Source organism: Anopheles ziemanni, chromosome 2 (assembly GCF_943734765.1).
Source record: "Anopheles ziemanni chromosome 2, idAnoZiCoDA_A2_x.2, whole genome shotgun sequence".
NCBI classification, from domain to species: Eukaryota; Metazoa; Arthropoda; class Insecta; order Diptera; family Culicidae; genus Anopheles; species Anopheles ziemanni.
The window spans coordinates 41,593,860-41,616,899 of record NC_080705.1 but is presented as its reverse complement, the minus strand read 5'-3'; the positions used below and the strand labels follow the sequence as shown (position 1 = coordinate 41,616,899).

The 23,040-nt window shown below is 42.1% G+C and overlaps 3 protein-coding genes across 4 annotated transcripts; 1 reads left to right on the top strand and 2 right to left on the bottom strand.

Annotated features, from left to right (window-relative positions):
• Positions 1-39: 39 nt before the first annotated feature.
• LOC131282594 (apoptosis-inducing factor 1, mitochondrial) lies at positions 40-2,829 on the top strand. The gene is made up of 4 exons (XM_058312103.1): positions 40-311; positions 401-444; positions 950-2,216; positions 2,284-2,829. The coding sequence occupies exons 1-4, from the start codon at positions 230-232 to the stop codon at positions 2,763-2,765; spliced, it is 1,875 nt and encodes a 624-aa protein (XP_058168086.1). The 5' UTR covers positions 40-229; the 3' UTR covers positions 2,766-2,829.
• A 112-nt stretch (positions 2,830-2,941) lies between these two features.
• Positions 2,942-3,705, bottom strand: LOC131282804 (transcription initiation factor TFIID subunit 13). The gene is made up of 2 exons (XM_058312346.1): positions 3,486-3,705; positions 2,942-3,410 (listed from the first exon to the last, which is right to left on the bottom strand). Exons 1-2 carry the CDS (start codon positions 3,525-3,527, stop codon positions 3,051-3,053), a joined length of 402 nt encoding a protein of 133 aa, XP_058168329.1. The 5' UTR covers positions 3,528-3,705; the 3' UTR covers positions 2,942-3,050.
• A 13-nt stretch (positions 3,706-3,718) lies between these two features.
• LOC131282803 (protein nessun dorma) lies at positions 3,719-6,219 on the bottom strand. 2 transcript variants are annotated; one of them, XM_058312344.1, is made up of 2 exons: positions 4,051-6,219; positions 3,719-3,784 (listed from the first exon to the last, which is right to left on the bottom strand). In XM_058312344.1, exon 1 carries the CDS (start codon positions 6,170-6,172, stop codon positions 4,085-4,087), a length of 2,088 nt encoding a protein of 695 aa, XP_058168327.1. In that variant the 5' UTR covers positions 6,173-6,219; the 3' UTR covers positions 3,719-3,784; positions 4,051-4,084. The 2 variants fall into 2 exon arrangements, with proteins under 2 accessions (XP_058168327.1, XP_058168328.1); XM_058312345.1 differs by having other exon boundaries at positions 4,064-6,219.
• Positions 6,220-23,040: the final 16,821 nt, after the last annotated feature.

The window sequence follows — 23,040 nt, the reverse complement described above, 5'->3', positions numbered from 1 at the left end:
GTTTAAAAATCACATCGTATATTCGGTCCACTCCCATCCGCACGCAGCCATCCGAATTTGACATCTTCTAGACGTCTCTCCACCCCGGCGCAGCAGCAAATCTTTCGGATGTGCAGAACACCAAATAAATGCTACCAGTGGCAGTGTAAAACTATCCTGGACAATTGGCGGTCAACCGGGAGTATTGGGAAACGAAATTGCTAGTTTGTAAAGACCCATCCGCTTCACCATGCTTTCGGTGTCCCGTGGTGCGATCGGAAGCTTCCGGAAAGTCCATACAAGTATCGTACGAAAGCATGTTCTCGCTGGAAGTTAGTAGGCCGGTGGCTGATGTAACCATGCGTACATCCGGAATGGTTTATTGATTTTTTTCAAACACCTAGATTTCTTCTCATTTTAGGTTGCTGCCAAATCCTCGTTGGACGAAGATGGTTTTCTCGCAAGGTAAAATATGCGCTAATGGCAAAAGAATCAGGCCCAAGAAGTAGGAATGCCGGGAGAGCAAAAGAAGATACGATAGAACCAATTCCCAGTTTCAAAAACCAAATTCCAACATTTTCAACCAGCGATAACCGTCGGCGCATACCAATGATGGGTGAATTGATCCAGTTTCCAAATGATTCGAACCCCTATCCGACGCCTCCCAAGCCCTGGGTGCTGATAAGTAGATTCTCCAAGGTTCATATTTTGTGCGGCTCGCTAAGTTCACAGTTTTATTTTCGCCGATATCCTTTGAAGATTCTTTTTCAACTTTAAGAACAATTTTCCCAACGGTTCTTTATTTTCTCAGCCGAAACCAATTCAAACGATTGTCGATCCAGTTCTTATATCTTGTGAAAAGTGCGATACTGAAACCCACAGTGATGAGGTGGTTCCTTATGTTTCGTATAGTTTTCTTTGGTCGATGAGGGGATCAGTTTTAATGTTAACGACTTATTTTTCATTGTAGGAAACAGCACAAAAAACTATTGCCTCTCAAGGTGGCCCATCATGCCCTCCACCACCACCACCTCCAAGTCAGTCCTACACGGGATATCTTCTAGGAGCCATCGCACTGACCGCAGGCGGTCTTGGCCTAGCGTATTATAATGGACTTTTCGACAGTACACCACCCCCTGTTGATGATACGAAGGAAAAACCATCCCAGCATAAGGGACCGTATCCACTTTCCTCGAAAGATCTCCCAAAGCACGTTCCATACCTCTTAATTGGCGGTGGAACGGCCTGTATAGCTGCGTTTCGATCGATACGTGGACATGATCCTAAAGCAAAGGTGCTGATGATAACGAACGAGCTAGAAATGCCCTACATGCGCCCACCACTCTCGAAGGAACTGTGGTTTAGCCCGTCCGAGAGCGAACCCCTAAAATTCCGTCAGTGGAATGGTGGAGAACGAAGCATTTTTTTCGAACCGAACGATTACTACATCGATCCGACCAAACTGAGCGATGCCCCGAACGGCGGAATTGCGGTGGCACGTGGGTACGAGGTTCAGCGGTTGGACGTTACTAATCGCAAGGCGATTCTTACCGATGGCACCGAGATCGAGTACGACAAGTGTCTGCTTGCTCCGGGTGCACGGCCAAAGAATTTACCCGTCTTTGAATCGGCGCCACTGGCCGTCCGGGAAAAGGTTACCCTATTTAGAAGCGTTCGTGATTTTCAGCGTCTCACGGAGAAGCTCGGCGATGGCCACAAGGTTGCCATAATTGGTGGAGGATTCCTTGGAAGCGAGTTAGCCTGTGCTCTCTCGAAATCGGAACAGACGCGCAAGAAGAACATAGAAGTTTTTCAACTTTTCAACGAGAGCGGAAATATGGCTAAAGTTCTCCCGGAATATCTTAGCCACTGGACAACGGAACGACTACGCGAAGAGGGTATTAAAATGTGGCCCAAAACGCAGGTGAAAGCGGCCGATATGCAAGGAAAACAGGTGAAGTTAACCCTGCTGGACGATAGTGTGCTGTTAGTTGATCATGTCATTGTGGCCGTGGGTTCAGAACCAAACACGAATCTTGCCAAAACGTCCGGCCTTGAGGTGGATGGTAGCATTGGTGGTTTTGTTGTCGATGCTGAGCTGAGAGCACGTTCGAATGTATACGTTGCTGGCGATGCGGCCTGTTTTTACGATACTAAGTTTGGAAGGAGGAGATTGGAACATCATGATCATGCGATCGTTACCGGTCGTTTGGCGGGAGAAAATATGGTTGGATTAAGTAAGTAACGAATTGTGGATCGTAAAGTGTGGCAATCAATTGCTTATCTAATTATTTGCCTTTCCAGATAAACCTTACACGCAACAGAGCATGTTCTGGTCAGATCTTGGGCCTAAGATCAGCTATGAGGCGGTTGGTCTTGTTGACTCCTCGCTGCCAACGAGGGCCGTTTTTGCGATACGCTCTGTTGAAGAGTTGACCCGTGCAGTTGCAGCAGCAACAACTGGTAATGATTCGGCAAAACTACAGGCAGCCAACGCTAATGGAGACATTAAAAGTGTAACCCCGACAGAGGGCGGTAGCGAATCGAATACTGCTGAAAACAATGCACAGGAAGTACCAGAGAAAGAGGAAGATGGCTTCAACAAGGGTGTAGTATTCTATCTCCGCGAAAACAAGGTCGTCGGTGTATTGATGTGGAACGTATTCAATAAGCTGGGTATAGCCAGAAAAATCGTCGATCAATGTACCGAGTGGGACGATTTGAACGAAGTGGCGAAGCTGTTCCATCTTCACGGACCACCGGCTGATGAAGACGACAAAGATTAAGTCTTGAGTAACAATGTTTCGTGCTTGTAGAGGGACTAGGTGAATGAGAAGCTATGTATTTAAAAGCACATGTGCACGTACCATCGTGGCATTTTGGAAAACATTAAGCAAAACAAAATACAAATTGCTGGTCATCATAGCGAAGGGGGAGAGTGTTACAGTGTTACATGGTAAATTCTATACCTATGTTTATTTATTTATGAAAGAAAGCGTTCGTACTTGAAATCGCCTACCCCAATACAGTTAACCGACTGTTTTTACCCTAGAAGTCGAACCATTTTTGGGTCATTTGATCTTTGCCTCTGCCCCGACGTACTTAATCTCATCGAACGCCTTACGGGCGCGCTTCAGCTCTTCGTTCATCGTGAGCAGATCCTTGACGCGGGCGTATTTGCGTGAGTTTTTACGCACCAAAAATACTATATCCTCCACTTGCACTCGTCCAGTGCGACCGATTTCCATCGCCCGGTGCGTCATCTCCGTGATGAACTCGACCACCAAATCCTCCAGCAAATCAACGCTCTCGGTGTAGGGATTCTGGTCGTCACCGAAACCGTACATCATGCAACGTAGCTCCTTGCTGAACAGACGCTTGCGACCGGACGACGTTTCAATCTGGACCTCTCCGAGATCATCATCTTCAAACTAGAGGAAGTAATTTTTCATTTTAAAAAGAAATCCGGCCACAAAGAAATATTTCCCAATAGGTAGGCCACTTACCTCCGCTTGATCGAACCCTTCCTCTGGTGGATTAGCGGCCATTTCGGAGTTTTTCTAGTTTCAATGCGCGATTGTGTGGGAATATAAATGAATCTTCTTTTATTGATAACTTGGTTACTTTGATTACAAATACACGGCACGGATATTCACAAGGGAGTAAAATTGAAGAATGTTTTGTTTTCTCGTTTGACAGCGGTCGGTAAACAAACGACAAGTTTCGAGACGAAGAATGTAGCTGCGTTCGTCAAAGAATGACAAGATGGCTGCGTACTTCATTAGTCTTCCATCGCTTCAATGTCCTGATGAAGAAATTACAAAAAATAGTCGTTAGAAAAGGCTTATGAAAACAAAAACTCTGGTGTACTACGAAAGGTCCAAGAAAACTTGAAATCATGTAAATAATACAATTTCTCTAATCTCTAAAATATACCATAAACCATAACTCCCAACAGAGATTTTACCCACTATATGCTGTATGCAAACGAATGGCAAATACGGGACATGAACAATTACTTTCCACGAACGTGTACGAACAACGAACCACATTTATGTGCTAAAAACTAACCGTCGATGTTTACCGGGAAGCACAAACAGGGAAATTAATCGATCTCTATGATCGTATCCTCGATTTCTATAATCTGATCCGATTGGTTTTCGGTAGATTCATCGGTGCTTTCCTCAGGCTCACTCGCCTGTTTTACTAAATATTTATTCCCTTTAAGTTCCTGCACATCGATCGTCTCATTCTCCGCAAGCGACTCATCATCTGTATGAGTTAGGGAGCTCGATACACCCGTATCGCTGGTCGAACGATCCTCGTGCGATTCTGCACTGTAATGGTGGTTACTCCTGTCGTTCGAGAGTTTTTTTGATGCGTGCTTGGTGGAGGAAAGGTTAGTGTTTTCGAGAAAATCCGCAGAAAAACTTACATTCGTAGCATTACAGGCGGAAGGTTCTTCCTGCTGACTATCATCGGGATCTGCCGACTCTGAGGAGCGCTCGTCTTCATCCACGAAGCAGGAACTGTTGAAGCGATCGGTACATCCCTTTCGAATGGCAAAGTTTCCCTTCACATTTCCCCGGAATTCGCAGTTTCCATCGAAGGTGAACTCTTCCCTTTCGACAGTGTTGAAATCTTCGAAGATCTGCGACGAACTGTTCGACTGATTGTCGGAATGATGGTTGTCTTCGGCATCGTTGAAATCCTCCAAAAGCACACCGTACTGGGCACTGTTCAACACTCGGGTTGAGCGGAACAGCACCCGGCACTGGTCAAGCATCTCGAGACCTGTCATGCAGTGGCTAATGGTGGTATCGAGCAAACTGATCGTACAATCATGATTGCTGTAAATGCCGGTGGCAAATTCTTTGATCAAGCAACGATCGAATGTTATGTTGCAATTTCCGAATATAACTATGCCCTGCTTGGTACTGGAGCTTGGATCGCCCGTGAAGCAGCAATTGCGGAACGTAACATTACCTTTCTTAATGACCACCCCGGTTCGCACGTTCGAACAATCGAGCTTTATATTTTCCAGCGTAAAATCGCCATCGATTGTTAAGAGGACGCTATCGTCGTCTTTCGAAGCGATGATAGGATTTGTTTTCGACGCTTCATCAAAGTCTCCTATGAACAACGAATCGCTTACACCCCGGAAAGATCCATCGTTGTTGAGGTATTCCAGGAATTTAATATCTTGACGTGTTCCGGGTGGAAGATACACCACGCTATCCGGACTACAGTGGTCGAGAGCGTGCTGCAATGAGTCACACATTTTCACCAGCATCTTCTGGTCCATCATTGCCTTAGCATCGGCCAGGTATCGGAGTTGTTCGTCAATCGTTCCAGCTTGTGTGACGATGTACGCCATACGAGTGCTTTCTTTGCCTTTTTCATTTCCGAAGCGTAGCTTCTCGAATACACTGCGCATGACGGGATTCTCCAGGATGCTGATTTCGTTTTTAATCGTGTTCAAACGAAGGTTCAACTGTAGCAATTCACCTGCCCGATTGTCCGCCATCAGGGAGGTTTCATTGTCAGCGTCATCCTCATCGTCTTGATCCTCCTCACCTATTTCCAGCTCCAGCAGTTCCCGCTTGCGCTGGATGTATCTAGACTCTGCAAGCAGCGCCAGGGCGTGGGACGACAATTGCCGTGACATAGTTTTGTTTTTCAGATCGTACGAGAAACGGATCCGGGTGTCCAGGTGCTTGGCGACCCAGCTGTGGTCATCCTCGATGTCGACGTCCCAGGGCATCCAAAGATGTTGATAAAAGAATCGCAGCTTATCGATGCAATCGGCAGTAATGTTTACGTTCAGGGCGGGATTGTTTTGTTCCCGCAGTGGCCACAGTTCCTCCAGGTCGACGGTGATCTTGTCCTCGGGCAAATGTACGTCATCATCCAGGATTGCTTCGATGAGAAACGTTGCCTTCAGCTCGTCGAACAGCACCTGATCTACGGTCCCGAGCACAACCAACGGATACTTTACGCATAGTTGTTCGCAAACTGGACGTGAGGCTTTCCAGAGGGCTTGCCATCCTGTTGGTTCGACGGCAACCTCAACGAAATTAATCCATTCGGAGCGAATGGCCGATGCCGGTATAGATGCACCACCTCCGTTGAGTACGTTGCTCGTTTCTAGCAGCCGTGTGAGATAGGTTTTTTTGAATTCGTACACGTCCATTTCTTTGATGAAACAGCAGCTCGCCAAAATAGAACCTTCGCGTGATACGTGATTGAAGCGGTTTGGACGTTGATCAGAACGAACTATTTTGAAAGCATCGTGAAGGAATCGGGGCTGAGGCTACGCTGATGGATTGAATTCTCTGCAACACACGTTGTTGATACAGTATTTCCCGTTGAGCAGTTCATAGTTGCAGAAAACTATTGCGTAGCACGTCTAGTATTACAAATTATACCTGCTCTACGAATTGTATTTCTATATTGAACTATGAACTGACTTCAGTCAAATGAAATCTGTTACCAAAAGTCTAGCAGCCTTTGCATAACCGTCTAGCGTGGGAACCCTTCAAACCAGCACTATATCCGTCACACGTATTTGTCAGCCAGTTTTTTTGGTGAAGTGATGCAAGGTGTATAAATATAGAAGGTGACTTTATGTCGCTTTGGAAGGGGTGCCATATTTGAGAAGAGTTATGTCAAAAGCCCAATCGTTTTCCGTTACCCCCCCTCAAAACCCAAGGTGTATAAATTAGAAGGTGAAGTCGTCCAGTGTAAAATGACATTTCATGACTTGACATAACACTTCTGGGGTATTCATATGGATTTTGAAGGGGGTATCGGAAAAGGATTGGGCTTTTGACATAACTCTTCTCAAATATGGCACCCCTTCCAAAGCGACATAAAGTCACCTTCTATATTTATACACCTTGCTCAAAACCCATATGAATACCCTAGAAGTGTCAAGTCATGAAATGTCATTTTACACTGAACGACTTCACCTTCTAATTTATACACCTTGGAAGTGATGCAGTTTCTCTACAATCCGACAGTCAGTTTCGGAATCTTGAGGAGTTCGCGTCGATCGTCCTACTCATCTCGTACAAAATTAATTGTGCATATATTGATGATAGTGCGAAATAGTGTTGTAAAATCTATCAACCATCAGATGCCCTATAGTTGGTTATTGCAAACAGGCCAAATAATCAACTACTAGCGGAGTTCTAGCCCGCGTGGTGTTCTGCTACCCGTATCACCTGGAGCGGTGTAAGCAAACTTCTTTGCGCTGGCCTGCGATAGTGGTATTATCATTAGTGTAGGTAATTCTGAGAATGTAACCTTAAAACTGCAGAGTTGGCAGTTGGTATATTTGTGCGTTCGACGGTGCAAAAAATAATGAAAACGAACTTCGACAAAAATGCATAGTGTTTACGTTCATTGAACAGTATCTCCGGTCTAGGGGGTAAATTGTATGGGCAAACCTCACCCAAAAATATGTCATGGATGTACTTATTTATCAACACTTGTCCTTCAGAGTGATATTGTGCACCAATGGGAGTCCTGCATTGCCACTTAAGTTATTCTAACCGTAAAATATTATTTTGTATTTCTAATTCAATTATAACATCGGATTAGTTTTGCGACTCGCAAAAACGTCTTTTTACGTTCAAGCTATACACTGTATGTTTGTGTGGATGTGTGAGTGACCAACACACAGAACGCAGATCTGTGATTGGCTTGGAAGCCGAAACGGTAAAACTGCCTGGTCGCATAGGTTTTGCTAAACGGTGGTCATCGAATCGGTACTTCAAGGTCATGGCACTGGTAAAATGTGCCTCCCCTATCTCTCTTCCCGGTTAATACAAATTTCTTTAACGAATTTCGTTAGGGAATAAAATTGGAGATTGGAGATTTCTGTTTCAGACTGAATAATTGTACATGTATTTTGGGAACATGCATTTTTAAAGTTCCAATTGTTTTCGATTTGTTTTACAGAACATTTTGTTGTAGAATTCATGTGAATGCGTACCAAAAAGGGAAAACAACAGCGCCAGTATTCCCTAACTGTCGGTTAAGCTAAAGTGATCAATACACTTGAATGACAATGTGTTGATTATAAAGTGAAAATTGAGCAAAAGAAGATACGTGAATTGTGAAGCCTTTTTAATCGGTGCATAAATTCAGTGAGTTATCTTCGGCGTCAGTGCAAGTTGATCGTATCGCTATAGATAACATCAAACGAGTTTAGCCAGTCCACCGTAAGGATTACTTTCCCGTCAGCGTTGAGCCAATTCTTCAACAACGAAGAAAAACCAATCTAACGAGTAGCAAGGTAAATACTACCCTATATCACATATATCGCAACAAGTAATTGCATTCTAGTTTATTTCTATATACAAAAATCATAGCATTTTATACTGTCAACAGCTGCATGTTTTTCTTCTCCCATACCGCGCCAGAGAAAATTCCCCCGGAAGAAAGGAGTGAATCCTTTGTAGGTCAAGTGCTTCTGCTGGGAATTTTCTTCTATTTACTTACGATGTTCTTTTTATTTTACGTCAAGGACTCCATGTACCTTTATGATGAGGATGAGGGAAAGATGACGTGTTGAAAGTAGATGGGAAAACAAACGGGGTTCAAAGTTATTACGACCTTGAACTTGAACAACAATATCGACCTTTGTTTTATTTGTATTTCGTCGTTAAACGTACGTGTCTTGCGGAAGAATACTCCGACTGAATTGAATTCAATTCAAGATTTTTTTCTATTAAATAGTTTTACACTAGAACTACCGAACCAGTCATTTTCACTGGTCAGGTACTTTTTCAATCACATTTAATTGTTAAGGCTGAACAATTCTACCAAATGTTAATGCATAACTTTCACACATCCAATGGAATGTATGTAATTTGTATGCATTAAAACAATTTTTTTCTTTTTAGTATTGAAAATAATTTGCGCTAAAGTTTCAAGCGCAAAACCCGCGGTAGTTCTAGTGCTAAAAGAACTCACATATTATTTCCTACTAGCTTGTTTACTTGAGAATGCTTTTTATATAACCGTTGGCACGCATGCAGAGTTGTTGCCATTTAAATTCACTGATCCAATGTTTTGGTTGCCTATTGGACGCTAGAGCGTTCATTGAATTCTCTTCGAGCAGAATAATTGGCTTCGACCAGAGTGTTGCAAACACCGTCACCGTTAGGCTCGGAGCGATTTTGAATAAACCTCTCCACGACTGTCTTCCTGATAAGATAAGAAAGTTTAAAGTATTCTCGTACCAACAGGCAAACAGCAACTAATACAAGAAGGATGTTATACACTTAAAGTGTCCGAGACACCCATCAAACGGTTGGAGCGCAGTTGGAGAATATAATTTAGTTGCGAACCAACAAATTCAGCTGATGTTTCCCAATAGATTGATGGTGGGATAGAACAAGCGAAAACGATTCGGTGATAATTTGCCCAACATTCAGTCCATAAACATAACACGATAAGGGCCACCCGATCGCTGGAAATGGCTCCAACAATGTTGCTTTTGCCACGGTGGTCATTCTGTGGTGGTGATTTTTCGGCACGAATCCCTCTACGCCTCGTCAGTGTACGTGGCGGAATGGTCCTTTGCGTTTAAGTTTATCTTCCCTGACATCATCAATCATGCAGGCAAAGGTTTGACTCTTTTTTCTGGTGCTTCCCCTCTCTCTCTCTCTTTTTATCAACGTCTCCGAAATACCAATGTTCCTTTGGGATGGTTTAACGCTTATAAAAAGAGTGCGCAAAGGCAACAGTAGTTCCGCAACCGGGTGCCACATGCTGTAGGGTTTGCAAATTACCCTGTTTTTTTGCAAGTTGAAACTTTAATGGCTTTCCGGTGTCGCGTTAGAATGGCAAAATCATAATTCCTGGCGCGTAATGTTGTGCCACACTGAATGAGGACGCAATCATTAAATTGGAGCGACACAAAATGAAGTCAACAGTGTGAGATAAATGCTTGTCACTAATAATCGTTCGTTTGGCAAAGGAACATGAATAGGAGAAGGGTTGATTTTGCTAAAAAAATCTCTGACAGTGTATGTTCTCTGTTTGAAATAGTTTTGAATGAGTAACAAGTGCAATTTATGTATGTGCTTCTATCTCCATCCGTCCATCATTTCAATGTGAAAAAAGTGTGAGAAAGTCTGGACACACCCTAGCTCTGGAACTCGGCCTGGATGTGTTTCAATCGCCGACAAAAAGATTGATTGGCCTTCGGGAAACGTCAAAACAACGGAGCCGAATTGCCACTTCTCAACACACCGCTTAACATTGGTCCATCCAATTTTGGAGCTTATTCTGGATGCTGGGGAGGGACACAAAACAACGATCAGTGTTCGTTCGTCACAGCAGTAAAGTGCCGTTTTCCTGGCTTTGTGACCAACACTCCTCCACGGTGGGCAGTTTTCTTTCGTCGCTGTTGTTTTTGATTTCAGTCCCACAAAACGGCGAATGGTGAGAGTGATGGTCCTCCGAACACATTCTCTCTGGTTTGTGTATGTCTGTTATATGTTTCAGAATACTCAAGCATACTTTCCTTTCCCCCCCGTCTGGTGGAACGGATCGATTTGTGGAATGCTATCGGAACACGCGGTTTTCGCCGCAGTTCGATCTTCTCGTTAGAATCGTACCGATCGTCTGAAGATGTTGGGACAACGAATCGTAGAGAAAGAAGAGTTTGAGAAAGCTCGTAAAATCACTCATCCAGCATCCCGCGCACACCCTGGCTTATATAGGATGGGCCTTTGAATAGTATTCCGTGGAGCGAGCTGGACTAACGGGAAAATGTTGCCTCCCTAAAGTGCCTTTAACACCCTTTCCATCCACCCACCGTTGGAGGTTTCACGAGACCAAACCAATATATAGTCTTCATATATTAGCGGTTCGCGCCGTTGGACTTTGGTTAGGTAGTTCTCGGAATTTGATATTTTCTTTTGAATCCTTCCCGCGACCATTGTTGAATGAAGATATGGTGCGCAGTCTTCACCGGACTTTATTTAATTGAGATAAAAGACAAGTAATCGGAATTCGTTCCCCAATCATGCGATCCCCATCGTCATATAGATTTGATTACTTTTTTTTTACATATTTAGCGAAAGGGATTGAATGTTTCGAATTTGTTTAATCTTTCAAGATGCGTTATGCTTCATCGATTTTAAAACATCGCCTCAATTTTGGACAACGTTTCCATTCCTACGAATCCACAATGCCACGTTAACCTATAATTAAAGATTCGTGAATCTTTAAAGATTGTGAAAAAGCTTATCTCATTCAAAAGTTCCGTTAGATTCGTGAATCTAGATTTGAAACATTTATCTCTGATAAACATAACAAATGTTATTTTTTTAGCTCAGCTAATCAGCTACAGTTATGGAATTTGCGTACAAATGTACAAGCTATATCATCATAGAAGTAAACTATTTGTTTCAGAGTGCTTGTTTTTCTAAAAAAATGTTAACTTTAACGGTTTCTATATATTGTTATATTTCAGCAATTATCCAAGACTTGATAAACCTTAATAAATATAAAACAATATCAATCGGAAGTTTTTAACTGTATAGAGTAATAAGTGCGAGAAAAAGTTAAACTTTCATATCACTATTACTCATCTCATGGTAATATAGGAACGTTTCTTGTTTTTTATTATCTTCGAATTACGTTCAGCAAAAGTATTTATTGAGACACAAAAACGAAAGACACATTCGTTTCAAAGCAGGATAGCTTATACCGAGTTGGTGCCACACTGGTTGTTTTCATGACGACGCTTCAGGTGTGTTTCGCTGTGCTAATAAACGCAACACACGTTACATTTGCTTTTCCCTCGGCCTGCGCTGGAGAAGCTGTTCCCGGTAATACCTTAGACAAGCACACGATGCATGTAACATTTGCCCACCTCGTGCACTACAGCGAGTCAGGTGGGTTGAGAGATGTGTGATGGATGGATAGGAGGAAGATGATAAGAACTTTTGCCTGGGGATGCGCTGTGCTTCTGTGTATTGGTACCTCCCTCAAAGCACCACCCCCCGTTCGCGCAGGGCCGGTTTCAAGATCACGATCTTCGCCCGTAGTAGTGTGTTGCACTGGTTGTAGCGCGAAAAATAAAATGCGCGCACAATGGCACGCCCGGTACGTTTTACTTTTTCGAATAATTCATGATAATTAATCACGACCCGGGCAAAGCAGCAAAACGCGCGCATCTTTCCGTGGTTTCGGCTCAGTTCAGGGTTAAAGCTTCGGGACGGCATGGGTCACAGGCAGACGACAGCACGTGCACCACCCCGTCCTTAACCCCCCTACCCACCATTTCCGGTTCGACGAGTCCGTGGGGTGGATTATCGCGCTCACTTAGCGAACGTTTCGTAATCACATTCGTTCTGAGTGCAAGTGGTCCGGGTTTTTTTTCGTAACTTCTCCATTTTGTTCGCCACAGTCTCTCTATTATCTGCTTCTGGGGGGATGATTTCATCGTCATCGTCAGCATCATCACCTGAACGCTAGATTTGGCACTTGTCCGCTCCATTACCGATGGAAGTGGGACGAATCTCAGCCGGACTTCTAGATATTCGCTACGCGATCGGCATTATTCTCCCTCTGGTTAAGTAACGGAGGATGCTGGCTGGCCGGGAAGATTCCATTGGCGTCGTCGTCGAAAAGTTGACCGTTGGTTAATCGTTTTCCATTCATTTGCCTTTTTAAGCCGCGCCCGTCGTCGAGTCGGGTCTTAGTTTTGTTCTTTCTTTTCGCAATGGATGCTGCTAGACGGTACGAATGAATGAAAGCCATGGAGAGGGTTGAAAGAAAGCTGGAATAAAAAAAAGATGAGGGAATTTTTGGAACCGGTTTAAACGTGGCAAAGGAGGAAGTAAGGTTAACGGACGAAAAGGAATGTCCAATCAGATTTTTTTTTCCTCCGATTTTTTGTTTTTGCCACCTGGAGAAAACGGTCACCAAAATACGACGCCCCTCGTTGATCGGATTGTGGCATCTCGGGTGCGTCCGGTTGTGTGTGTGCGTCTTCGATGGTTGTTTATTTATGTGGGGTTGTTTTATTTTTTGTTCCTTCGAGCATAATCAATAGGACAACCAAACCGCGGGAATGCCAATCGGGACCGTTCGAAAAATTTGACACTTGACAGTTTACTTGAGCACCAAGGGTATCTAGAGACGATGGTGGACCCTAATGCGACCCGATTTCCAACACACCAACCGCTGCTAGCCCGTGTCCAAAGGAGCCTGCTGTCGTGTGCTGTCGCAGTATCTTATCGGGATTGTGTAAATATTGCCCGGCGCTGCCGTGTGTTGGCACGGAATCAGAGCGAACCGCTGGATACCCGTGCGCGCCAAGTGTGTTACCAGCAGAGCCAGGGCGGCGTTTAACGTGGCTCGGGCTTACGCAAGCGGTTCTGCGGGTGATTTTGTTTGATTTTTCCTGTTTCCCTTTGTAGCGCACTCAGGAGGTATCAATGATAAGAGGTAAAGTGTTGTGAATGTAGATAATAAAAATTCTGCTAGCTGTCGCTGGTATCGCGTTGTGTTTAGAACTTAATTATTGTCTTACGATTTGTTGGGATTGTCGCTTGCATGGGTCATGCATCACACCCTTTTGATTTAGATTATTTCCATAGGTGAGGTATGTTTTACGTATCGAACATGATTCAGGGATATTGATTATTTCCCATTCAATGTAATTATTATTTCAGTTTTCAGACTGTATGTAGTTGCCCCAATGGTATGGCATGATGAAGTAATACTACAACATGTTAGTTACTCTTACGATCTACGATGGAGCTTAGTTTGGTGCGATGCACCTGATTAGCACAGAAATTGTATGCTAATAGAATAAGCGCCTTCGGTCGCTTGAAACGGTCACACATACTTCGTTCCTGCCTGAGTTGGAAAGACGATCCCGTACTACCTCATTTGCTCCAATTGCTGCTGCTCCATCGCGATCGGCTTCCGATCATTCGAACCATGGAGACATCATAATTGCTGCGGATTGTCAAATCCAATTAGATACAAAAGTAAAATGGCTTACAAATGTAGACACAACGCTGGGGTCCGCTGTTTCGTGCTAATACTATTGAACGAGCAAAGTATCTGCTTTGGGGATTGTAATGGTATAAGTAACATGCTTCTTTTCGGCTGGTTTCGGTGAGGTGAAGGTGAATCTACCCCAAATCCAACGGTCCGGACTTACTTCGGCGGCTTTTCTCTCGGCAGCAGATTATGGCTTTGCCAACAAGACTGCTTTAAGCATTATCGATCTCCTGGTTTTTTTTAAGCATTCTGGGCCGAGATCGAATTACTTGGTACCATTCGTCATTGGGGGGTTAGTGTAGCAGCGAGCGGAAATTCGATAATGGTTGCAGATTATTTTTCCCCGCAGCCCGGAAGTCGACGATTTCCTCATATAGCGCATGAAAGTGAGAGGATAGTTGGACGATTAATTAGGAGAAATAAATTGGATTGATTAGTATGTGACCAAAAGAGCAGCAGCTGACTTATCTTGGGAAGGGAAGATGTACTCACCTCATGTCCCTTGGTAGTTGTATGTCTTAACCGTTGAATCATCTGATAGTTAAAGGCATCAACACAAGACTGCCGTGTGTTTCTATTTATGCAACGTGAATCGTACTAGCTGCATGCACCTGCATGAACCTTACACAAACTAGTGCTACCGGTTGCAAAGTTGCACCGTGCAGTTGTAAGCTTACTGCACGCTACGAAAGCAGCCAATGCAGACTTTGGCCTTCAATGGAAACTTATAGCAGCAGTTTTTTTTTCGTCGGCACCACAACAGTGTTGGCAAATGAACCCATGAACTAACAATACCAGTGAATGCAATGGGTATCAGCGGAAGCAGGTCTGCTTAAGAAACTTGCTCTAAGCCATTCAGACTGAAGGTCAAAACGTTAGTGGTTAGATTTTTGAGAGGGAAAATGCAATACCATGCACATTTTCAATCCGAAGTGCAGCGTTAGGTTAAGAGCAGCCGAAACGGATGCCTTTTTGACTCTGATTTAATTGTTCGCAGAACGCTGTGCAGACTGAACGGAACAATCCATTCGAGGGGTTTGTGCAACATAACTGGTCGCATTTGATCGTTCGAATAAAGAAACCGGCATTTGCAATGCTCACCTAATTCCCAAAGGGTGCGATTCCCTTTCTGCCCTTTGTTTCGAAATTGTAAGTTTAGAGCGATGAATTCCTTTTTTTCCCGTTGAAGCTCTACAGTCGATGTAGAGATACGAAGATAAGGCGTTCGTAGGTAATTGAAGATAAATATAATCTTAGCCAACACCTGCAGCAAATGGGGAATGTCTGCCGGATGCGTTTATTTGGAAATTGGATTTACGTCAGAACGTTCTACAACAGTAGATTCCAAGAGCTGTTTTTGCTGTAAAAAATGTATGAATTTTGCTGGTTAGGTTGCTTGTGGGAAAAAGAATAGCTGTATGATAAAACACAAATATTTTCCTCTCGATGACTCACAGCACCGAAATACCGTTTGCACAAACTAAACTCTGAACTCTGTTATCTTCGAAAGGTTCCTCCGGCTTATCCCGAAACGTTTTGCTTATCAACTTCGTTTCCCCTACAGTGCATGGTTGGCTGCTACCAGTTCCAGCTTCGTGCTGCAATCAGTTTATTAAGCACTCAAGTTGTTGCAATCGTTATCGACAGGCATTTTTACATTGCATCAAACTCGGGATGTTGATAAAGGGAAGCCGCTTGTGTTGGTTAACCTTTATTTTGTTATTATTTCGACTTTTGACGAATGTATTCGCGAAAATAAGTTTTTGCTTTATTTAAACTGATGCAGCAAAATAGCAGTACAGTTTTCTTTTGTCTTCAGCAAGCAGTACGAAAAACACAAACAAATAATACCGTACGTCCGAAAACATAATTACTCGATTATGCACAAACTTCTATGATTAGTAGCACATCCTGACCGCATCATGGTGGAAAAAGGATAAGCTAATTTAAAGTTTTGTTTCATTTTACGATCCTCTTTTGTGTATGAAATCAATCCGGGCTGGTTCGTGTGGACACAATAATTTACGGTGGGAAACCGAGTAAACAGAAGCGAGCCAAGCTTTTTGCTTTTCCTCTCTCGTAGTTTCGCGATGCAGGATCACTTTTAACATTGCCCCTTCCCCATCGGATGGAGGGGCTGAAGATTACATAGTCGTCAAGCCGGGAAGGCATACGCAAGCAGCGATCGATCGATGTTCCGTTAGCGAAAGTTTTACCCGTGGGTTACGGATGTGTTTACAAATAAATATACATCGTACATGCTCCCGGAGCGTACAAGGCACACTGGCCTTAATGAGGATGGTTACGAGAAATGCAACACTTGAAGGAAAGAAAGGATAAGGAAAAAATTGCCGAAGAGGTATTTTTCGAACGACACCACCACGGATGTCAAAGCGTTTCATAATATGTTCAATACCTTCGGAACGGGGTTTTCTCTGCAACTCTGTGTGGTCCAATGTTTTGATTGACATTACTCGCACAATTGCAAAAGATAGCAAAATTGGATGTCTTCTCACACTCACACAGTTTATTATTCGTCCCGCATGTCCCGCGCCAACCATTCTGGTGGCAAAAAATAAATCTATTTACCAGATGCATACAATACCACGATGATGCAAAACTGCTACAAACCACAAGATAACAGTGTGCAGGCGCAGACAGCTACCGATATTTGCTTAACACATTGCTCAACAACGTGCCTCCTCCCTCCACCCGGGCGGATGTTGTGGATGCAAGTGCACTCCAGCTGACGTCGCAAGGTGCATATGTAAGCAGCTATCACCAGTGTTTTACCTTCCCGTCCACATATCGCGGCATTTAATGTGGGAAAAATAAAAATTCACTTTTCTTGCGAAGCGCAACAACGACTTCGACGTTGCTAACTAGCTTCGAGGGTGGAACGATCGTGCTCGATTGAATAGCTTGCACCACACCTCAGTACCCCACCCTTCCTACTTCCTCTTCCACTCTGTCTAGGGCCGTCGGAGCGAGTCGTCGCGTTTATCCGAGAGGCAGATTATCTGCATTTTGTAGCACTTTTAATTAGGTGTTGGCTGTGGGAAGTCCTCAGGTGTGCGTGTTTTTGCGTAGAGACTGGTCGACTTTCGGTCGCCGAGTTGATGAAAATTCAGACGCATAGAAAATAAAAACAATTTATCGGAGTTGAAGTTTAACAATTTACACAAATCATCATTCATCAACACCACCAGACAGCAACAATGGTGGCATTGATGATACAATTATGAAGATTTATGCTTTCCTTCGGCTGGATTTATGCGTGCGTGCAAGCGAGTGGCGTGTGCATACATCCACTTTATAAATGAGCCTCTGGATAGCGGCCACCGAAAGGGGTAGGAATGTAGGAACCCGTAGCTCCTGGCGTCTGTTAAGGATAGTGTTTCTGGTCATAAGCATTACCTCCTTGTTAGGCATATGCTTACAATAGGTTTAGCGAGGTACACACATCAGGGTATAGCCATATTTGTCGTTGTCTAAGATGGTGAACAATGTTTTAAATCCTTCGCGTCTATTTGTTGATTTTCGTTGGCAATCTACACATTTCCCCACCACATTTCCCATTGTCGGTGAAGACCTTTTCTTTCTGCAAAATATAAAGTTCAGAAAGGCGCTAAGTATAGTTGTTGTTTGGGTCAACAACCACGGTAGGCTGTGCGTTTATATAGTTTTGTTTCAGTGCGTGCGGATTCGTAGCTCAAAACGTTTAGTATATATGAAAATAAATGAATCAAATTCAACCACTAGAAGAGAGGATGGCAACATTCGAACCAATTTAATCCACTGGAATGCACCAAATGCTCGTATCGCGAATTGACTAGTGTTGCATATTATACACATATAGAAAGTGAATCGAACTAAACATGTCGAGGAAAAGTTTGTTTTCATAAGGAGCTTCCATACATTCATCTAGGGATGTTTTCATCTATTCATTCGATACAACGCGCTGGTTCCGGTTCTGAAAAGAGAGAAATCGTTTTTTTTCTTTTTTGTTATTTTACCAGGAGAAAGATCTTCTGGTTCGGGAGGGCAAGTGTTATCCCCGATCAAGACACCCATTCTCCTAAGAGAATGGGTAGTGTGGGATTCCTACCCACTAAGAAAACTCCTGGGACATGAGTATTTTTATTTTTTTCTTTTTTTTATCTTTTTTTTTAGTTTGGAATACTCAAATGTAATCGGTTAAAGGGTTAATGAAGCTTCGGGCGTCGTGTTTCTTGGTTTTGCCACATAGTAGCAAGATCATCCATTGCCTCGGCATACGGGAAGATGTTCATTGATTATGGGAATCTTCGCCGTTGAAGCCGTAACTGCCGCCGGTAATTCGGTAATAGCTGCCTCTTTTCACCAAATGTAGCTTTAGAAATGCATTGCAATGCACTCTTTCTAGCACACCTTTTTCTCAGACATTTGGAAGGCATATCGGAACACCCCCAAAGATATGCAATTGATGGACCACTGAATAATTTTGCAGTTTTTTTTTTATTTTACAGACTGGTCTTCTTTGGGAATATTCTGATTGGAACATCCCCAAAGGACCACTCTATATTTTATATTAAAAAAATGGTTTTTTTTTTAGTTTTAAAGATTGATCTTCTTTTGGAATATTCTGATCAGAAAATCCCCGAAGGACCACTCAATATTTTTTTATAAAATTTTTTTTTTGATTTTAGAGACTGATCTTCTTTGGGAATATTCGGATTGGAACATCCCCAAAGGACCGCTCAATATTTTTTTTTATAAAAAATATTTTTTTTTTTAGTTTTAGAGACTGATCTTCTTTGGGAATATTCTGATTGGAACATCCCCAAAGGACCACTCTATATTTTATAAAAAAAAAATGGTTTTTTTTTAGTTTTAAAGATTGATCTTCTTTTGGAATATTCTGATCAGAAAATCCCCGAAGGACCACTCAAAATTTTTTTATAAAATTTTTTTTTTGATTTTAGAGACTGATCTTCTTTGGGAATATTCGGATTGGAACATCCCCAAAGGACCGCTCAATATTTTTTTTTATAAAAAATATTTTTTTTTTTAGTTTTAGAGACTGATCTTCTTTGGGAATATTCTGATCGGAACATCCCAAAAGGACCAATCAATAATTTTTTTATAAAATTTTTTTTGTGTTTTTTTAGAGACTGATCTTCTTTGGGAATATTTTGATCGGAACATCCCCAAAGGACCAATCAATAAATTTTTTTATAAAAAATAATTTTTGTTTTTTTAATTTTAGAGACTGATCTTCTTTGAGAGTATTCTAATATGCTTGCAAATGCTTGAAGATATGCAGTGTTAGAAAGAGTGCATCGAATCGGATTTGTAAAGCCACGTTTTCGGAAAAGAGGTTGCTATTACCGCATTACCCGCCGCAGTTAGGGCTTCAACGGCGAAGGTTGCCATAATCAAGGCACATCTTTCCGTGTGCCGAGGCAAAGGCTGTATGCATACAGCAAAACCAGTAGACACGGCACACGAGGCTTCATTTTGCCTTTACCCGATTATTATTAAATTACATTTTTAAAAAAAGAAGAAAAGAAAAGAAAGAGAGAAAACTAAATACATAATTAATCGATTACTGAAAAACTATTAAACATCAGAAGAAAATTTCCTCATTTTCATCAATATCCGAGAGTCTCGGTTTCTTCGTGATCTGAAAATAAATAAAACGAAAGTTGCTTAAATACCATTCTTCAATCTAAAAACACCTTATTATACGAAAAAGTTGTTTATATCTACTTACAGGCCTATAATTTCTATCTCTATACCTATATTTGTAATATATTGGAATCTGGGTGTTCCTCCTGCGTTCTTTTTCTTCCGCTGTATAGCCATATTTGTCGTTGTCTAAGATGGTGAACAATGTTTTAAATCCTTCGCGTCTATTTGTTGATTTTCGTTGGCAATCTACACATTTCCCCACCACATTTCCCATTGTCGGTGAAGACCTTTTCTTTCTGCAAAATATAAAGTTCAGAAAGGCGCTAAGTATAGTTGTTGTTTGGGTTGAGCGCCTTTTTGAGCGGGAGCGAATAATATCACATCTGCATGCCATCTCGTCTCATAAACAATTGATTCTCAATGAGTGCTGCGTTTGATTTATAAACATTTTTGTTACATTTTCCACAATCAGACTACTTGATGCGAAGTTTGGTTGACTAATTTCCCATTTTTTAAATTTCTCAACAACCACGGTAGGCTGTGCGTTTATATAGTTTTGTTTCAGTGCGTGCGGATTCGTAGCTCAAAACGTTTAGTATATATGAAAATAAATGAATCAAATTCAACCACTAGAAGAGAGGATGGCAACATTCGAACCAATTTAATCCACTGGAATCCACCAGATGCTCGTATCGCGAATTGACTAGTGTTGCATCTTATACACATATAGAAAGTGAATCGAACTAAACATGTCGAGGAAAAGTTTGTTTTCATAAGGAGCTTCCATACATTCATCTAGGGATGTTTTCATCTATTCATTCGATACAACGCGCTGGTTCCGGTTCTGAAAAGAGAGAAATCGTTTTTTTTCTTTTTTGTTATTTTACCAGGAGAAAGATCTTCTGGTTCGGGAGGGCAAGTGTTATCCCCGATCAAGACACCCATTCTCCTAAGAGAATGGGTAGTGTGGGATTCCTACCCACTAAGAAAACTCCTGGGACATGAGTATTTTTATTTTTTTCTTTTTTTTATCTTTTTTTTTAGTTTGGAATACTCAAATGTAATCGGTTAAAGGGTTAATGAAGCTTCGGGCGTCGTGTTTCTTGGTTTTGCCACATAGTAGCAAGATCATCCATTGCCTCGGCATACGGGAAGATGTTCATTGATTATGGGAATCTTTGCCGTTGAAGCCGTAACTGCCGCCGGTAATTCGATAATAGCTGCCTCTTTTCACCAAACGTAGCTTTAGAAATGCGATTCAGAGCACTCTTACCGAGAGCTGGTAGAAAAAGTAGAAAAGATGGTAAAAATGTAATATGTTACTTGAGGCAAGGTACATTTGTGGAAATCGGTAATCGGTTCATTCAATGCGTCGCATGTACAAATTCGATCAAAAGCGATCATTAAGATATTAACAAATTTGTTATTTCAGCAGAAAATATGAACCAAGGTATCTGTACCTACGTCCCAGTCAAATGTTTATTTCGTAAACCTCGATTCGAGGTGGAATCTTTGTTGTATGAAGTTGTTTGTCTTCAAAAGACCTTTCATTTGAGAGGTCGGTTGTTGAAATTGACCGGCGCACTAAAAAGTTATTAACAAATTAGCTATTTCAGCCAGTATTGTAAGTTGGACCAAGGTTTTTGAAACTTGTTGGTGCACCGCTGCTTCGTTCTAGTGGTGGGTACATCGAATCCACATATCCGATTCCCATGCCATCAAACAGTCGCAAAACGATGTAAACCCATGTTCTGATATTTCAAAAATGTAACCCTAATTTAAGATAGACACGAATGTCACCCTTAAGGCGTAAAATCTCTTGAATAAATAAAAAAAAGGTTCTGATATGCCTGCCAAATGGCCGAGACAACGGTCTGCTTGAAACACGCTTTCCAGACTGCACCGTCGCGTAACGCGACGTCGCCTGACAGGCGCTGAACTCCATGCAAAAAAACCTAGCGCGATTCGTGCGACATCGCGCAAGGTTTTTTTTATATGCAGTGTGGACCCCGGGTACTCGGGGTCGACTGCTGCTGCTTGGCAGTAATGAGTGTTGTCATGAGGTTGGATGTGCGGAAGGAGTTAATATGTAAGGGTTTTATTAGAGACCCTACAATTTAAATTATCTCCTAGTTAGGATGATGTACCATGCATTGCAACCGATGCATTAAAGTATGTTCCATCTGAGGAAAAATATTGTTGCCAAATGTTTCTTTTGAATTTTAGCTTGGATCTACCACTTCTCAGGATGTACTCAATTGTCAATCATTACGTGATCGTTGAGTCAAATACAAAACTTCGAGTGTCTAACTTCATCTGCAACTTAATATTGTGTTTTCTGCGATACATAAACAACCCCAAATTAATCTAACCCCAATCGCAACCATGGATTAAATACAAACAATCGCACTGCGAAAAACAATAACAGTCGTGTCGATGGATCAATTGGCCGCTTTCAGGTCCCGTCATCACGCATCGTATAGACCAGGGGTCGGCAAAGTCCGGCCCACGAGGCAAATCCGGCCCTCCAACTGATTTTATCCGGCCCGTAAGAAAACAGTTTGTACAAAAAACCCATCTCAATTTTTATCAGATTTGTTCACGATGGCAGATAGATGAAGATGAAGATTAAAATTGTTGAACAAATTGTTCAATATCAGGTGGCTTCCTCGTAAACTTTTTGTTAGATTTTTGTTAACGTATTTGTATTCTTGATCGTTCTAAAATTTCTTAGCGTCGTGAGTCTCGTCCAAAATTCGGCGGCAATCACTCGTTTACTTTGCACCCAAAATGGCTTTATTCAAGGAATACTGTTTTTATACCCATTACGATAAAAATAAGGGTAACTTTTCAATATTGCAAAAAGTTCTCGTAGCTGAGTAATTTTCACTGCTGAGAGAACGCCAGTTAAGCCAAAATACGTTACAATAATTAGAGCAGAGAATTAATTCCAAGTACAATTAAAGAAATTAATCAACAGTAAAACGAACCAAAATGTATATGTCAAAAAAGATCAAAATTCTTATATTTTATCTTACACCATTTTTTTAAGTAACTTTATCATTTAAAAATTTAATACGCTTTCGGTTTCTTTATAATCATCTGGCCCTTTTTAGGAAATGCATGCCGACCCCTGGTATGGACAAATGTTGCTGCAGGGTTCCATTTTGTGCGAACATTGTTGAAATGGAATTTGAACTCTAGTCTCACCCCAAAAGCGTTGTTTGTTAAAAGCAATGATTTGCTTGGCGTAAAATATCTCTCCCCTTCCTTCACCCCCTCCCCTCCCTCCTTCCATCCCTCCCTACCTAATTTCAGTCGCCTTTATGAAAGCGCAAGAAGCAGTAA

Bases quoted from the DNA above. Each gene is read 5' to 3' on its own strand.
- LOC131282594 (XM_058312103.1), top strand. From the start codon at position 230: ATGCTTTCGGTGTCCCGTGGTGCGATCGGAAGCTTCCGGAAAGTCCAT. The intron at 312-400 runs GTTAGTAGGCCG...TTCTCATTTTAG, and splicing joins AAAGCATGTTCTCGCTGGAA to GTTGCTGCCAAATCCTCGTT. The intron at 445-949 runs GTAAAATATGCG...TTTTCATTGTAG, and splicing joins GAAGATGGTTTTCTCGCAAG to GAAACAGCACAAAAAACTAT.
- LOC131282804 (XM_058312346.1), bottom strand. From the start codon at position 3,527: ATGGCCGCTAATCCACCAGAGGAAGGGTTCGATCAAGCGGAG. The intron at 3,411-3,485 runs GTAAGTGGCCTA...TACTTCCTCTAG, and splicing joins AAGGGTTCGATCAAGCGGAG to TTTGAAGATGATGATCTCGG.
- LOC131282803 (XM_058312344.1), bottom strand. From the start codon at position 6,172: ATGGACGTGTACGAATTCAAAAAAACCTATCTCACACGGCTGCTAGAA.